Source organism: Tarenaya hassleriana, unplaced genomic scaffold (genome assembly GCF_000463585.1).
Source record: "Tarenaya hassleriana unplaced genomic scaffold, ASM46358v1 Cleome8, whole genome shotgun sequence".
Classification (NCBI taxonomy): domain Eukaryota; kingdom Viridiplantae; phylum Streptophyta; class Magnoliopsida; order Brassicales; family Cleomaceae; genus Tarenaya; species Tarenaya hassleriana.
Genome location: NW_010970490.1, coordinates 4,493,284 through 4,509,572, shown reverse-complemented (window position 1 = coordinate 4,509,572; position 16,289 = coordinate 4,493,284). Strand labels below are relative to the sequence as shown.

Below are 16,289 nucleotides of genomic sequence, written 5' to 3'. Positions count from 1 at the left end.
TATATATATATATATATATATATATCATTTTTCAATTGAATGTCAAATGAGAATATAAAATGAATGATGTACAGAAGAAAAAAACAAAATCCTTCAGTTAAAACACCATTCACAGCCTAGAATGTAACACACTCATATATACACGTATATATAATCTCTATATATATATACACAATGCGTATATATAAATGAAAATGTGGAAAGTGGACGCTAAAGATCCGTAATGCTTAGCCACCTTTTTCGTCGTGGCAATCCATTGAACTAAAAACGGAATCCAATGAGATCACCTCGAAATGTGGTTATGGATCATTGTAGTGTTGGCTTAGTTATATATATAACCACCCGGTTTGGTTTCAAAATTTGGACCAAATCTAAACTGAATCACTCAAAATTGGAGACTGTGATTATATACCAAAATCTCGGTTTTCGGTCTAGGTGAACGAAATTTGAACAGATGAATCTATACTAATAGAGATAACAATATAGACAAAATTAGAAATGAAGCAAAACAGCGCGAAATATGGATAAGGGTGATGTGATCTCATGGATTCTCGATGTTTACCGTGGCTATGGTCGCTAGCATAGTCGAAGCTCCGAATGCAAAAACGAGGTAAGCCCAGAATGGTATGCTCGCCATGTCATCACACTTCACCGTATGTATCAGTATAACCAATTGGATTATGGTATTTAATATGACCAAATATCGGTCATGCACACCATAAGTGTACACCATAAGTGTATCTGTAAAGAAGAAGCAAATTTTATATAAATTTTGAGATTTGTCTATGAAATAAATTAAAAGAGGTAAAACTTGATAATACTTTTTTTAAAAATTTGTTTAAGATGAAGTGACATTTAAATGATATTATATATTTAAATGATATTATATAAAGATTGGTATAATCTTTATATAAAATTTAAATATTATAAAATGATAAATTTAAATAAATATTATATTTTTATTGTGATTTTTAGAATTGTTTAATTTATATATATATTTTATTCAAATTTTAAATATTTTATAATAAATTTAAAACAAAATATATTTTTGATTAATTTAGATAGATGATGAATTTTTTTATATTAAAATTGGTAGTTGATAGATTTTTATATAAAAATATAAAAAAATTTAATTACCTACGAGGCGGAGACGTGGACAGCTTCTGCTTTTCTTCGTCGTTACTGCCCCCGAAGATGAATAGTCCCTCTGTCGAGATTCGCGCCGAGGAAATGGTGGTATAGGACGGGCCTGTACTAAAAAAAATTATTAGTTGTGTGGTTAGGAAAGAAAAGCCGAGAGGTCCTAGATTCTAGTCCTCGCCTCTGGTTTATGTTCAGCCTTAGTATGCTCTTCCAAGAATCTGTCGTGTAGATGCTGTGGGATATCCTGCTTACCCACACTACACATTATTTTGTCCTTATCAGCCTCACGAACATACACGAGCATATAAGCGCTTGCTACCGTAATTCCCTGCGGACATCACGCAATTAGAACACATATGAGTGTAAGATTACAAGAAGTGGAGAATACCTCTTTATTGACACCGAATAGCCCCTCTGTAGCCTTCCGCCCATCTGCTCTAGTCATAGTTTCATCATCAAACTTGTACCTAAGAGTCATTTTTATACATCTCTGAGATATTTCCACGGACAAAGACGATGAAGAAAGAAATATTAGGAACCATTTGTACCATTCGTCAGAGAGTGTAGGTCTGATAAATGCATAATAGTGTCCAGCATTCACATCACCGACGTGAGCCAAAACGCTGCGACAAACTATCTTCGTTAGTAGCAATACAAACAAGAAACCAAGATGGTAGGTATAAGAAATTCAAAGATACTCTCACTAGGCTATCCAAGAAGCGTAGTAACTGAATCAAATCACCTTTGAAGTATGTAACGATTCTGAACATTCTTGTCTGTCTCAGGTGCAAGATACTTGCCATCACATCGATCAAGGTCAAGTTCTAAAGGGAACTCATAGTTATCATTAATCTACATTATGAAAGAAGCACCACCATCAGTATTGAAGTCATTTGAGGCATCAAATTGCACCTCAAACTTCTGTGCAGATTTAGGTGTGTATATATACATATATCTTAGACACGCATTTATTTTAACTCACAAGACAATCACCATGTTTCTCTTACCTTACATGCATCTCCTTGAGAATTAAACTGTTGTAACTGAAGTCCGAGAACAGGAGGTAAATGAGTGAACTTCATAAATTTTTGAGCGTCCTGTAAAAGTCAATAGTTAAAAAAATGATGAATAACTCGTTCTAATTATATCTATAATCCAGAGGTGGGAAGCTGATCTTAAGCATGTTCGAACTCATTTAAGTGGAACACGTTGAGCTATTAGTGCTACCACATTGGTTATTAGGCGCACTTGACTTTCACCAAAAATGCTGTCACCAAGGCCAACATAAACCATTGACAGACGTACGAGGTGGAAGTGAATTTCTAATGTACATGTTTTCCATGCATGGTCCCTGCATGATACTTCTCATCAAGTGGCTGAGGCCTAACCATATCATCAAAGGTAGCATAAACCCCAGAACTATCTTTAACAGAAAGAGTGAACCCTGTCATAATCAGATGTAAATATATTAGAGTCACAGATAACGACGTAGTAAGATGTTTAACACTTATTACAAGTCAGAAACAGAGCACCGCAAGATTTGTCCAGTGTTGTTGATTTGTAGTCCATGATAAATGATAAACAGAGTAAAGAGAATGCGAATGACGACTTGCCTTGATCGAGAGTTTGTACAGAGTTATATACAACCAAAAGAAATCCTAACCTAGAATCTGTCAATGGAAACATAATCAAGTATCGTTGTTTTGTAGGAACAAACATATACGATTTCCATTTTGGTTTAGTACACCAAAGTTTTCTTATCTCCATAATAGTCCACAGAAAGACATTATATGACTTCCCGGTAGCGCATTTCGGACAGTTCTTGCAGGACATTGCGTGATCTAGTCTGCTGTTACATTAAAAGGGTAAGAAACTAATTTACGTTATACATCAGCTGAAACCACGCAGAGCCTAGTTTCAAGTAGTGAACCTTCATGTTGTCTGCGAGTTGTGAAAACAAGAATCCGCCAAACTCGTTGGCGTTTTGCATCACAAAAGATTGCCATTTTGATCCAAAGATTTCGTTAGCTCCATAGTGCAGACGCGGGTTTTGCCAAACTGTAGATTGTAAAATAATCTCTGCAATGCAAGCAAGGTGCTTTCTGATGGATTCTCATCTTTCGTCATGGGAATTTCATATAGTTGGACAAGAGACATTAGCATAAAAAAAACAAGCTAAGGATTTAGGGAGGAAAAGACCTTCTGGATATATCCGCATCTTTCTAAAAGAAGGAATGCGATAGAGAGCTTGGATGACAGAATTCATATAACAAGTAACTCCCTTCTGATTCTTGATCCCCAGATAGTTGTTATTCTGTTTCTTATCACGAGGCCCAACTCCTAGATTCCCCACACCCAGATGCCCAGCATCCTTGCTATTCTGTTTCTTATCAATGTAAGCTATCTATAGAGCTTTTGAGGGTGGCAACAGCACTAGGCAATAGGCGCAGACACAGAGTAGGAGGCCCTCAGGAATATATAAATGTATAGAAGGCCGCTAAAATTGTTATCTCAACGACCCTTTCTCGCCTATTTCCGTTTCATGTATCGTCTCATAAATTTTGGGTTTTGCCCATGTTATATGATCAAATGGCTCACGAGATGTAATGAGGGAAAATTCCGAATGAGTTCACTAAATTAAACCAAATTAGACCAAACCAAATCAACATTTTAATAGAATCAGGATAGGTCTATATATCATTTTTTTATAATCCAAAAATTTTGTAATACTTTCGACCGAACTAGATCTTTAAGAGGAGTGGAGAAACCCATATGATTATCCTTCAAACAAGTGGAGAAAAGAGGAGCGGAGAAACTCATATGATTATCCTTCTACAAGTGGAGATTCGAATCCGACTGTAAAGAACTTTGTTCTATCCTTTATATTTTAGAGACTTGATCATTCTTTGAAGCAAAACTATGAAAGAAGTTATCGAACTTTTGATCTTGTCACGACCTCCCTATAAAACTAGGAATAAAAAGAAAAGATCCAAAAACAAAATCACAATCTATATGTTCAAGTTGGAGTTACCGTTACCCAAAGTGTGGTCAAATTCCTTGTGGTAAAGTTATTTGGAGGTTATTTGGAGGGCGGGTCTTCGATTCCGAACCATGGAGAAGGAGATAAATGCAGTAATTATGCACGTATTTCATAAAGGTTGCTCCCAAATATGAGGTGGATGTAGTCGGATCGAAAATCCGGAAAACTATCCCCGATTATCAAAAAAAAATTGGAGTTACCTTTTGTTTTCTGTTTTAAAAGTATAAACTATTTGATGTCTGGACAGACATATGAGTTTTAGTAATCTTCATGGTTAAGGTCATATGCATTCTTGACATATCATGTTGTTTCACAAGATTTTCAGCTTACAAAGTGTTTGTCGATGGGATGGGATGGCTGGCAAGTCGGATTCGTATCTTGAATTTCTAAACCATTTCCAAATATGTATGATTTCCTCTTCTCGAGAAGTGAACCTCTACTTGAAATTTTTTTTGTTCTTTCTCAATGCCAAATTGGGCACATTAGGGGTGTCAATCGGGCTGGTCCGACCTAAACCCATATTCGGCCCGAAGGTTTCGGACTCGGGTCGGTCCACATAGATCCTTTTTATAATTTTTTTTTATTTTTTAAATATCGAGTTTTCGGATCGATCCGAGATCGAGTCCGATCCAGAAATCCGATTTTTTCGGGCCGAAAAACTTATATTCGAAGTCTGTTAATTTTCGGGTTGGACCGGACCAGACTTCGGGCCTCGGAGCCAAATTGACACCCTAGGCATACCCGAAATATGTTGGGAATATTACTCAAATAACCCACTTGGGTCGCAGCAATTTCAGTGTACCCCACCGAAAAAAAAAAAAAAAATTTACGACCTTATTACGACTAATATATAACTAATATACAACTTATTACGACTAATAAACTACTCTTATTTTAGTGGTATATTAGTTATATATTAGTCGTAATAAGGTGGCAAATTTTTATTTTTTTTTCGGTGGTGTACCCTGAAATTGCTGCGACCCAAGTGGGTTATTAGGGTTAAAACCCCAAATATGTTCCGTATCGAGATCAACTCCACCGCCGATGCCATCAACTGAATCTCCTCTTCATCATCATACTCCACTTCATCTTATCCCATTCCGCCCCTCAGCCCATCGTTCCCACAAAGCCATCCCCTTTTACGCTCTGCCCAATCCCTCTTTCCACCGACAAAATTACCCTCTCCTGTATTTATCCTATCAAAACCGGACGATCCATCCCAATAGCTTGATCAAATCAAATGTCCTTGCACGTGCCTTTCCCCCCCGCCAGATCTCGGTGGTCGACACTCATCCTCACCGGGACCCAGTCCAGCTGTATATCTCCACGTGGATTTCTCGATGAAATGTGGTTTATGTAAAGATCAATCCTGGCCGGATTTCAGGATCAAATAAAGCCTAATGCGGCCCAATCGATTTCCTCACGGTACAACCAAAACCAAACAATACCCGGTTTAGCTATGGCCGGATAACCAGAAAGCAACCAAGACTACCAATACCATCAAAGATACCAGTTAATAAAAGTTGAATGCCATCTTTTTTTCAAGCATTCAAAACGTTTATTGTTTTGTTAGAATTCTAAAGACACTGATTACGGAATAAGTCATCTTTACATTAATGAACTGGTTTCCCTTTCAGGGAAAAAACTGAATATTTCAATTTTTTTTTAAGTTTGATAAAGAATGAAATGGGATCATGTTTTTGTCTGACATCATAATTGTGGGTAATATGTTAATTTCATATATATATATATATAAAGAATAAATACTAAAGATTTTTTAAACATCAAGAATTTCATTGATGCATGCGTGTTATTGGCATAAAATTTAAGCGCAGAGCTTTGGATTACTAAATATTTGAAGAGGCAAAGTCATGTCTTCAACTGGATCAACATAAAATTATGTTTTCATCAAACTAAGTAATGATTCTTGTTGTGTAATTCACGCAAACTCAGTCACTTAATTAATCTCTCTCTCTCTCTCTCTCTATATATATATATATATATATATAATATGAGAGTTTTAATTATAGATTAGAGTACATACAAAATTTTCTAAAAATCGGATTAGATAACTATGTATTTTATGTATATAGTGTCTCTACTATGTGTGATTTCATGCAATTTCCGAAAAGAAAATCGAATGGTCGTCTTGCCAATTCCTTTTATTCTTTTAGAATTTCCTAAAACATCATATTCTAAAACAATTTATGAAATTAACGATACATCTATTAAAAATTATTGAATCTAACAAAAAAAATTATGTTACAGATATAATGATTGCATTTATATTTAATTTTTTATAAAAAAATCTATCTACACATTAAAAATCGTATGTAAAACATTTGCAAACTGGGCAGAAATTTCTATAATTTATTTTAAATATTAGATTGCCCTTTTTTTATAAACCTAAAACGATTTTGCTTTGGATTCGATTGATTGATACACCATATCAAAACGTGGCAGTACTAGAAAGACGTATTTACAACATTTTTTTACAACATTACACACATATATAAATATATATATATATATATATATATATAACTATTTGCCATCTTCTTGTCAAGAACAGATCGTACCAACATTTATCTACACTTAATTTATCAAAGGTCTCGATCAATGAAAACGCCATTTCTTCCCCTAACTCTCCTCCTACAATGTTCATTTGTACTTAGCCTCCATCTCCACCCACTTGATCCCTTAACCCCCGAAGAAATCAACGAAACAAGCATCATCGTCAAGAAATATCACAAAGGCAACCCCCAAGATCTCGCCTTCCATTACGTCGATCTCGAAGAACCGGACAAGAGCCATGTCCTCCGTTACCTCCACGACAAGAAGCCACGCAATATCACCAAGCCTCCATCTCGTCGCTCTCTCGTGGTGGTTCGAACCGGTGGCCAGACCCACGAGCTGGTCGTCGACCTCACCGCCTCAAAAGTCGTGTCGGACCATCTTTACACTGGCCCTGGCTTCCCACCGTTTACTTTCATCGAGCTTTTCCGAGCAAGCAAGCTTCCACTCACTTACCCTTTGTTCAAGAAATCGATTATTGGTCGAGGCTTGAACGTTTCGGAGATTTCTTGCGTGCCGTTTAGCGTCGGTTGGTACGGAGAAACGATCACGAGACGTGAGGTTAAAGCCACTTGCTTTTACAGAGAGGGGTCTGTGAACGTTTTTGCCCGACCAATCGAAGGAATCACCATAACTATTGACGTGGACTCCATGCAAATCGTGACGTACGTAGACAGAGTGACAAACCCTGTTCCTCGCTCGCAAGGTACGGACTTTCGGACCAAAAACAAGCCGTACCGTTTCTCTTGTAAAGTTTCCGACACCGGATTCGAAACCCGAGGGAATATAATCAAATGGGCGAACTGGAAATTCCACGTCGGATTCAATGCAAGAGCCGGGATAATCATATCGACGGCTTCGGTTCTTGACCCGACAAGTGGGAAGTTCAGGAGAGTGTTGTACAGAGGACACGTGTCGGAAACGTTTGTTCCGTACATGGACCCGACGTACGAGTGGTACTACCGCACGTTTATGGACATCGGAGAGTTCGGGTTCGGGAGATCCGCCGTTAATTTACAGCCGTTGATCGACTGTCCACAAAACGCTGCGTTTTTTGATGGACACGTGGCGGGACCGGATGGGTCGGCGCAGAAGATGAGCAACGTGATATGTATCTTCGAGAAGAATGGATATGGTGCTTCCTTTAGACATACTGAAATCAATGTTCCTGGACAAGTGGTGAGCCAAAATTTGAATTTAATTCATTATTAAATATATAATTTTAATTTTTAATAGTTTATTTATTTATTGTTAATATAACTTGACAGATAAATAGCGGAGATGCAGATATAACTTTGGTTGTTAGGATGGTCGCCACTCTCGGAAACTATGATTATATTATGGATTGGGAATTCCAAAAGAGTGGAGCCATGAGATTTGGGGTAACTTCTCCATTTTTATATTTAATATTATTTATACATATGCACGTAAATATTAACAATATTATAAATATCGAATTATATGCAATCAGTTCCTTCCATGTTCATTACTTCACCGAAATATTTTCATTTTTTTTATGTATATATCAAATAAAAATTGGATGGATAGGTGGCCTTGACGGGTGTTTTGGAGGTGAAAGCCACACCGTACACAAATAACGCACACATAACGGAAAACGTTCACGGAACACTAGTAGCGAAAAACACCGTCGCCGTCAACCACGACCATTACTTAACATACTACCTGGATCTTGACGTTGACGGTAACGGCAATTCCCTGGTCAAAGCCAAACTCAAAACGGCGAGAGTAACGGACGTTAAAGTCTCACCGAGAAAGAGTTACTGGACGGTCGTCAAAGAGACGGCGAAAACGGAAGCCGACGGTAGGATTCGGCTCGGCTCGGAACCGGCTGAGATTCTGATAGTGAACCCAAACAAGCATACAAAGATAGGGAACACGGTGGGATACCGGCTGATACCGGAACAGATACCGGTGACTTCTCTGTTGTCGGAAGATGACTTCCCACAGATTAGAGCCGGTTATACGAAGTATCCGGTTTGGGTGACCGCCTATAACCGGTCAGAGAGATGGGCCGGTGGGTTTTACACTGACCGGAGCCGTGGAAATGACGGCTTAGCTGTATGGAGTAGCAAGTAAGTTTTTTTTAAAAAATTTTCTTAAAACGAATCAATCCTTAATTCTTAATACCAAATTGATAAATTGTATTTAAATAATGATTTTAAAATATTTGTAATCATGTAACAGGAACAGAGATATCGAGAACAAGGACATAGTTCTATGGTACAACGTTGGGGTTCATCACATTCCTTACCAAGAAGATTTTCCGGTAATGCCAGCACTTCATGCCGGATTCTCTCTTCGGCCATCGAATTTTTTCGATCACAATCCTTTGCCCTCTGATTAGAACGGAGGGTTCAGTTTAGGGGTGCGCAAGTTGAATTATATCATTGAGATCGTTATGTTTTAATTATTTGAACAAGTAAATCTTGTGTACGATTGGTTTGGTTCATGTTTTTTAATAACATAATTAGTTCTGTTTCTGGTTTGAAGTTCATCGGATCAAGTTTTCATCGTCCAAAAAAAAATAAAAATTCTCGTATTTATTTCAGTCGAAAAAATATTTTGTATATAATTTAAGAAGAAAACAATTGGTATTTCTTTGAAAAATTTATGATAACTGTAAATTTTTTCATTATATAAGTTATTATAACCCACACTCGTAGGACAAGATTTTATTATCGACTCTTGAATGGACATCTGGGTTTCGGTTCGATATTCAAGTTCAGTTCGGGAACGATATTTTCAGTTTTATAAAAATTGTACAAAATATAACCGAATATTAACTGGTTTGGTTCGGTTTAATATCTATTCGGTTCGAAACGATATCGTTCTATGAGTACTAAATAAAATACTAAACCATGATATATACATATAGATAAATAATTCGAATTTTGATTTCGATATTTGTTGGGTTCGATTCGAATCGAAAACGGTTTATTCGATTTAATAAAAAAATATATCAAATTAGAATTGAACTTTATTCAATTCGGTTCGAAACTAAATTCTCGGACCGAAATTCCACCCTTACTTGATAATATTACATTGTGCCCATACATGTAAAAGACCAAAGCAAGCCAGAACAAACGATTATGCTTATTTCTCCAAATTAGTGAGTAGAGGATATAATTGTCAAAACGAAAAATTTGTGATGCTTCGTGAAAACGAAAGAAATTGGTGGGCTTGAGTTCAAATATACATGTCAACAGGGCACTATTAGAATTTTCTATTGACAAATAGGGGTGGGCACGCATTCCTATCCAAGATTTTTAGGGTATCCGAACCCGAATCCGACGAGTTATTCATTTCAAAACTCGAATTCATATCCAAATTTCCGGGTATCTGAACCATATTACCCGTAAGACAATTTTTGGGTGTCCGCAGATACCTAAACCCGACGGATTTATACAAATTTTAATTAAAAACTCTCAAATTTATATATTTCATACAAATAAATTATAAAATTAATGATAAATATTTATACTAAAACTAAATAAATTATAAAATGATAGTTTTTTGCATAAATAAATATAAAAAAATTAAGTATTGATAGATATACTTATAATTTTGTAATAATTTAAAAGTATATTATTTATTTTTTAACTATTTGGATATCCGCGGGTAATTATCCTATCCGAAAATACAAATCCGAATCCGAATCCGAATTTCGGATTTTAAATATATTAAAACCCGAATTCTATCTCATTATAACGCGGATAAAATTCGGATATTCAATTTTCGCATCGAGACAGATACCCGAAATTCGAGTATTTTTGCCATCTCTATTGGTAAGTGAAGGATGATGATGGGTTTCCATTGTGTAACACACCACACCACTATGTCCATCTTTTTTTGCTTTCCTCTGATCGATAATAATTATTGTATGATCTAATCATTATGTAAAGTGGTAATTTTTATTTAATTTTTGTCGTTCACAATTGCTAGAGAGTAACATGAAATAATATATAAATATAAAGCAAATCATTTGATTTCTAAGTTAACATTAAATAATACATTTTCATGATCTTTTTGGTATATTGAAATGATACCATTCGTTCATCGGATACACTGGATCATATTATTATATAATGCATCTTAGTTTTAACCAATAAAAAAATAGAAATAAAAAAATGAACAAAACGAAAATCTAGAAATTGGTGGGTGACATGTCAGCAAGCAGAGACTCTGTCTGAGAGAGAGAATTAAGAAGTGGGAATCTATTTGTCTTCGTTTGGTTCGATTCCTTTGTTCCACATATATCTCTCTCTCTCGGCCCAACCCGCACGTCACGTAAAACAACGCATAGAGCAATCGATTCTTTTTGTTCGAAGTAATCTTTTTTTCCCCCTTGAATTCCACCGAACCCATTTTCTGTGATTCCCCAAAACATCAAATTCTATGTCCAAAATCCGTGCTTTTCCTTGTCGGGAGTAGCTCGTGACGCTTAGAAGGACAGCGATGGGATCGGCCGCGGTTGCGAGTTCTTCCCTACGGACCGATGTGGCGATCTCGGGTGAGTTTCTGTAATCTCTCTCTCTCTCTCTTTAGGTTTTCGGTTTGACCCTTTGTCGGATTTTCATTGATTTTGATCTCCTTCCATTCGGGCATGGTTTCCGAGATCGAATGGGTGGGAAGGGATGCGGGATTGGAAGATTTGTTCTGGTATCGAGATCTGTATTGCAACTTTTGATTTGTTTGGTTCCAACATGCGTATGTTTGTGCCCTGAACGAGGCTTGGATATTGATGGTACGCCACAGTTCAGAGAATTACAACTTATTACCCCGGGGAAGGAGTCGTAAGTCCCTTTAGTTTAGCGGTGTTGGATTAGCATTGAAGGCTTAGGTGTTCAGCTTCAACGAGGTTTAAGGTCATGGATAAGAAAATATATTGACTTTATGAGCTTTTTTTTGTTCAATGTCAAATGGATAATGCTTTAACCGAGGGTCGTTTTGCTTCATCTATATAGGGTAAGTAGTTAATTTCATAAATTTCATTGTGGTTAGTTGAAGGTTGTACTGAGTGTTTCGGAAACTGTGGTGTTTTTGACCAGACAGATCTTTCTAAACTTGTGAAATTTCTGATTCGTTTGAAGCTTTTCCCTGTCGGATTCAGTTGCTGTTACGTACGTGGAACAAGGGGTTCTGTTTATTACTAGTCATGGACGAGCCCAAACTGAAGCTATAAGAAAGATGGCTTTCTAATAGAATGCATAAGATCCTCTTTATACAAAATGGACAAGGAGCTGTTTCATTGGATGTCTAGAGTTTAAATTTGCATTTTTCATTTGATTATGAACCAAACATAGGGGCAGATAGAACGATAGCTTGATGAAGCAGACATTTTCACCACAGATTCCATATTCACAAAATCTGTAGCAGGGAAATTTTGTCCTTTTCCGGTGAATAATGCAATATCCGTTTCTTGCAGCTCTGCGTCAGAAGCACGAATTGGAGCTGGAGAATCTGACGCTGACAACACAACCCTTGAATACATCGAAGTTCTTTGTTCTCGCTATTGTTCAGTACATCCGGCAATCAATATCGTATCTTTTGGCCCATGGGGGTTTGTTCATGCTTTTAAGTACTTTGGTAGCGGCATTTGGCGTCTTGCTTGTGATGGTCGATGGACCTCATGGAAAGGTAAAAGTTTGAGTCTTTATCGTATTTCTGAAAGTGAAAATGGTTATGTTAATGTGGGAGGATGGCTGAGAACTCGACTAGACTTTACCTTATCGTGTTTTTCATTTTACAGCACGTTGAAGAACTATCAGAGTACATCCGATTTGGGTTATGGTGGATAGCTCTTGGGGTTGCATCTTCAATTGGACTTGGTTAGTAAACCTTGTCAAAATGGAACTTGTCAAAGCATTCACTTGCAGAAAGGGGACCAATTTACTCATAGGATAGCTATATTGTTATAAGTTTCAGCATCCCAAAGCAATTAATCTTTTTCTCTTGTCTCGTAGGATCTGGCCTCCACACATTCGTTCTCTATCTGGGTCCCCATATTGCCTTGTTCACCATAAAGGCAACACAATGTGGCCGAGTTGATCTAAAGTCCGCACCATATGATACAATACAATTGAAGCGAGGTCCTTCATGGCTTGATAAACCTTGTTCTGAATTTGGGCCTCCATTAATTACATCAGCTCCCGGACATCGTTTGCCCCTTACCACCATATTGCCTCAGGTCCAATTAGAGGCAATTCTATGGGGTGTTGGGACTGCTCTAGGGGAGCTTCCTCCTTATTTTATCTCGAGGGCAGGTACTAAATATTACTGTTTCTAGATTTATTTACGACATTGTTTTGAAGTGTAACGGGATTTCAATATCTCACACGTTTAGCCGATAAAAATGGACACAGTCACGAAATAGTATAGGAGGAATACTTCCTTTTGACCCTTTAACTTGTTTTCTTGTGATAAGAAATATGTATGAATATTTCTAATACAGTTATTTGTTTGATGTTTTCTTTCCATTTTCTTCAGCAAGTCTTTCTGGGAGCAGAGTGGATGGCATGGAAGAATTAGATTCTTCCTCAGCTGAGGATAGTGGATTTATGGCTAACCTTCTGAACCGCATAAAGCGATGGCTTTTGTCTCACTCTCAACACTTGAGTTTCTTTACCATCCTGGTTCTCGCCTCGGTCAGTATACATCTCAGCAATTTGCGTATTACGTGGTTGTGATCGTGTTTACTACACACAAAATCACTCAAATCTCTTCAGAATTTTCTGGAACTCGTTACAAATTTTAATGCTCGAGGTTCGTTTTTGGGCGTCCCGGCCTACTCTTAGGATTGATTCCCCGGAACTTTTCTAACGCTTTGAATTAGGATTACTGAAAGTACTTTCATCAACAATGTACATACTCTTGAAATTTGTGAAGCAAAATGGTTATCCTTCTGGTGCCCATCTGTTGGAGAAATTCGTTTTCTGTAGAGAAAAGGAAAAGTTGAAGTTCTAATGGAGTAGGAAATTGTATCAGGTCTTTCATTTTCTTGCGTAGTCACCTTTAACTGGTGCAAAAAGCGTTTCTTTACCAGTTCATGCCGATGTAAGAGCAGAGTATTGGCCTTGAGAAAATCAGAAAGTTTCTAACTGATGTGTTCTTAGGTTCTTCTAGACAATGTGGTGCAGTTAACAATTTAGACTTAGATTTGCAATTTCCACCAAATGAAAGCAGGTCCCGAATCCTCTCTTTGACCTCGCTGGAATAATGTGTGGACAATTCGGGATTCCTTTCTGGGAATTTTTTCTGGCAACTCTAATGGGTAAGGCAATCATCAAAACTCACATACAGGTATGTAAACCTCATGTTTCATTCAAGCGTTCTTCTCCTTACTGGATAAAAAACTCTTGACCGAGTCTTTTCTTACTCGGGGATCTTTCTTTCTACCGTGTTCCTGTCCAGACAATTTTTATCATCTGCGTGTGTAATAATCAGCTTCTCGACTGGATGGAGAACGAGTTGATTTGGGTGCTTAGCCATGTGCCTGGTTTGGCCTCTCTTCTGCCTGATCTGACAGCCAAACTTCACAGCATGAAAGCTAAGTACCTTGACACTCCACCTCCTGTTCCTTCCCATGTCAAGGTAAGTTTAAAAAGAAAAAATCTTGTGCTTTCCCACTTCACGTGTGTTGTAAAGTTCAAAACTTTTACAGATTTCTGATCCTTATCCACGTTTTTCTGTAGGAAATACCTTTGATCATGTGTAGGAAATCTCAGGGTTTTAGCAGATTTTGTATAACCTCATTTCCTGCATGGGAATTCCTGTTTGGCAGGTCAAGAACTGGGATTTCTCGTTTGCATCAATGTGGAACGGGATCGTATGGCTAATGCTCCTAAACTTCTTCGTCAAGATCGTGACAGCAACTGCCCAGAGACACCTGAAGAAGCAACAGGAGAAGGAGTTGGCCGCCCTGACTCATTCAGATTAAGAAAATCCCACAAAGAAAGATCAGGAGAATCACATTCTTCCCTGTTTTCCAATGAAAAGAATACCCGAGGAAAACCCGAGAGAGGAATAACGAAAACGTCTTTGGCTTCCTCGCCCCGTCGAAGCATTGTTAGCAGATAGGGAAAGCAAGAGAGAAACTGTCTGGATTGATGGATCAATCCAGGGTTTGATCAATGCATAGGAAATAGGGAGGATCTGGGAATCGAGGAGAGGTTTGTTTTTGGATCCTGTGATTCTGGACAAGTTTGGATAAAGAAAGAAAGAAGAAGATATTCCTTTTGTTGAACTTGTTATTCTTATTCTTTTGCAAATGCAAAAGGACAACGTTCGTCTCTTGTTATCGTTGTTGTGATTTTACCTTTTTTTTTATTATTTATTATTATTAGTATTATTATTATTTTGTATTGTCGCTTTGTGTTATACACGTGGTGTTTTGCTCACAGATGGATGCAGAGTGGGCATTTTCTTGGGCCTTGCATATCTGGATTTAATGGGCCTCTTCATTCTTAGGCCCAATAACTATGCACCCAGAAAAGAAAGAGAGATATAATGTTTATAATACAAAGTCCAGTTATGCTTGGGTCCACATAGTTGAATAATGGGCCGTTAGATCACTAGAATATACCGTGGGGTCCAGTCCTTATCTGGGACCCACATTTTGATGCCCTCGATTGAAAACAAAACAATAATAATAATAATAATAATAATAATAATAATAATAATAATAATAATAATAATAATAACAACAACTTACCGATATTTCTTTTATATTAAAAGTCTATACTTCAAATTTTTAAATCTAAAAAAAAAGAGTAATGATTGATTGAGGTAGATAGTTTAATAATAATTCTAGTTCTGGAACTTTATAACATTGACATCTCAAATAATTAACTACTAGTTGACTAAATAATATTTTAATGATTAAGGAATGACTATATAAAAATAAAATTTATATGTCTTACCCAATATTTGCCTATTTGGTGGTCCAATATGTCTTACCCAATATTTGGTAGTCCAATGGTTGAGAAAAGATAAAATCATTTTGAAAGTGTTGGATTTAATTTTACTGGGACTAAAAATTAATTATAAACCCAAGAATTAAATAGACCAAAGGTATAAAACAATTCATAAGCCATCGCAATTGCTTGTTAACTATTCATGAGTAAATATAAAAATCCATTATTTGGTAGACAGAAAAAAGAAAAAGATTTAAACCTTACTAACAAAAAAAGAAAAGAAAACGATTTACACGTCAGCACTTGACTTTTCTCCTAAAATGTGTAGACAAAAATACTACCATTTTGCCATGTCACATAGAGAGAGAGAGAAAATAATAAAAGATATAGTTATTGGTCAAAATAGAATTATATATATATATATAAGTGGAAAGGTAATATCAAGGTGCACTTGACCAAAACGTGAGACGCTCTGGTCCGACTTTTGGCAGTGCATGGGCCCCATGTTTCCTTTCCGTTCACACTTGCACAAAAATAGTTTTTAATTCCAAAAAAATAATAATAATTTGTGCATATATATATATATATATATATATATA

At 36.7% G+C, this 16,289-nt stretch overlaps 3 protein-coding genes across 5 annotated transcripts; 2 read left to right on the top strand and 1 right to left on the bottom strand.

The window, feature by feature from the left end:
* Positions 1 to 1,303: 1,303 nt before the first annotated feature.
* Positions 1,304 to 2,712, bottom strand: LOC104803134 (ubiquitin carboxyl-terminal hydrolase 12-like). The gene is made up of 7 exons (XM_010527011.1): positions 2,658 to 2,712; positions 2,475 to 2,587; positions 2,151 to 2,240; positions 1,886 to 1,995; positions 1,692 to 1,766; positions 1,532 to 1,610; positions 1,304 to 1,471 (listed from the first exon to the last, which is right to left on the bottom strand). The coding sequence occupies exons 1-7, from the start codon at positions 2,710 to 2,712 to the stop codon at positions 1,304 to 1,306; spliced, it is 690 nt and encodes a 229-aa protein (XP_010525313.1).
* Positions 2,713 to 6,767: 4,055 nt separating this feature from the next.
* Positions 6,768 to 9,267, top strand: LOC104803024 (primary amine oxidase). Its single transcript, XM_010526886.1, has 4 exons — positions 6,768 to 7,936; positions 8,026 to 8,139; positions 8,306 to 8,850; positions 8,963 to 9,267. Exons 1-4 carry the CDS (start codon positions 6,803 to 6,805, stop codon positions 9,120 to 9,122), a joined length of 1,953 nt encoding a protein of 650 aa, XP_010525188.1. The 5' UTR covers positions 6,768 to 6,802; the 3' UTR covers positions 9,123 to 9,267.
* A 1,781-nt stretch (positions 9,268 to 11,048) lies between these two features.
* LOC104803023 (vacuole membrane protein KMS1-like) lies at positions 11,049 to 15,106 on the top strand. 3 transcript variants are annotated; one of them, XM_010526885.2, is made up of 9 exons: positions 11,296 to 11,437; positions 11,534 to 11,571; positions 12,204 to 12,415; positions 12,528 to 12,606; positions 12,742 to 13,041; positions 13,265 to 13,422; positions 13,961 to 14,077; positions 14,189 to 14,368; positions 14,559 to 15,106. In XM_010526885.2, exons 1-9 carry the CDS (start codon positions 11,382 to 11,384, stop codon positions 14,712 to 14,714), a joined length of 1,296 nt encoding a protein of 431 aa, XP_010525187.2. In that variant the 5' UTR covers positions 11,296 to 11,381; the 3' UTR covers positions 14,715 to 15,106. The 3 variants fall into 3 exon arrangements, with proteins under 3 accessions (XP_010525186.1, XP_010525187.2, XP_019056799.1); XM_010526884.2 differs by lacking the exons at positions 11,296 to 11,437; positions 11,534 to 11,571 and adding an exon at positions 11,049 to 11,288 and having other exon boundaries at positions 14,559 to 15,093; XM_019201254.1 differs by lacking the exon at positions 11,534 to 11,571 and having other exon boundaries at positions 11,328 to 11,522.
* The last annotated feature ends 1,183 nt before the right edge of the window (positions 15,107 to 16,289 follow it).

Coding starts and splice junctions, on each gene's coding strand:
- LOC104803023 (XM_019201254.1), top strand. CDS start 11,399: ATGGGTGGGAAGGGATGCGGGATTGGAAGATTTGTTCTGGTATCGAGA. Junction 11,523..12,203: donor ACGAGGCTTGGATATTGATG/GTACGCCACAGT, acceptor CGTTTCTTGCAG/CTCTGCGTCAGAAGCACGAA. Junction 13,042..13,264: donor TTATTTTATCTCGAGGGCAG/GTACTAAATATT, acceptor CATTTTCTTCAG/CAAGTCTTTCTGGGAGCAGA.
- LOC104803134 (XM_010527011.1), bottom strand. CDS start 2,712: ATGGACTACAAATCAACAACACTGGACAAATCTTGCGGTGCTCTGTTT. Junction 2,241..2,474: donor GGACCATGCATGGAAAACAT/GTACATTAGAAA, acceptor TGACTTTTACAG/GACGCTCAAAAATTTATGAA. Junction 1,611..1,691: donor CCTACACTCTCTGACGAATG/GTACAAATGGTT, acceptor AATGACTCTTAG/GTACAAGTTTGATGATGAAA.
- LOC104803024 (XM_010526886.1), top strand. CDS start 6,803: ATGAAAACGCCATTTCTTCCCCTAACTCTCCTCCTACAATGTTCATTT. Junction 7,937..8,025: donor TCAATGTTCCTGGACAAGTG/GTGAGCCAAAAT, acceptor ATAACTTGACAG/ATAAATAGCGGAGATGCAGA. Junction 8,140..8,305: donor GTGGAGCCATGAGATTTGGG/GTAACTTCTCCA, acceptor TTGGATGGATAG/GTGGCCTTGACGGGTGTTTT.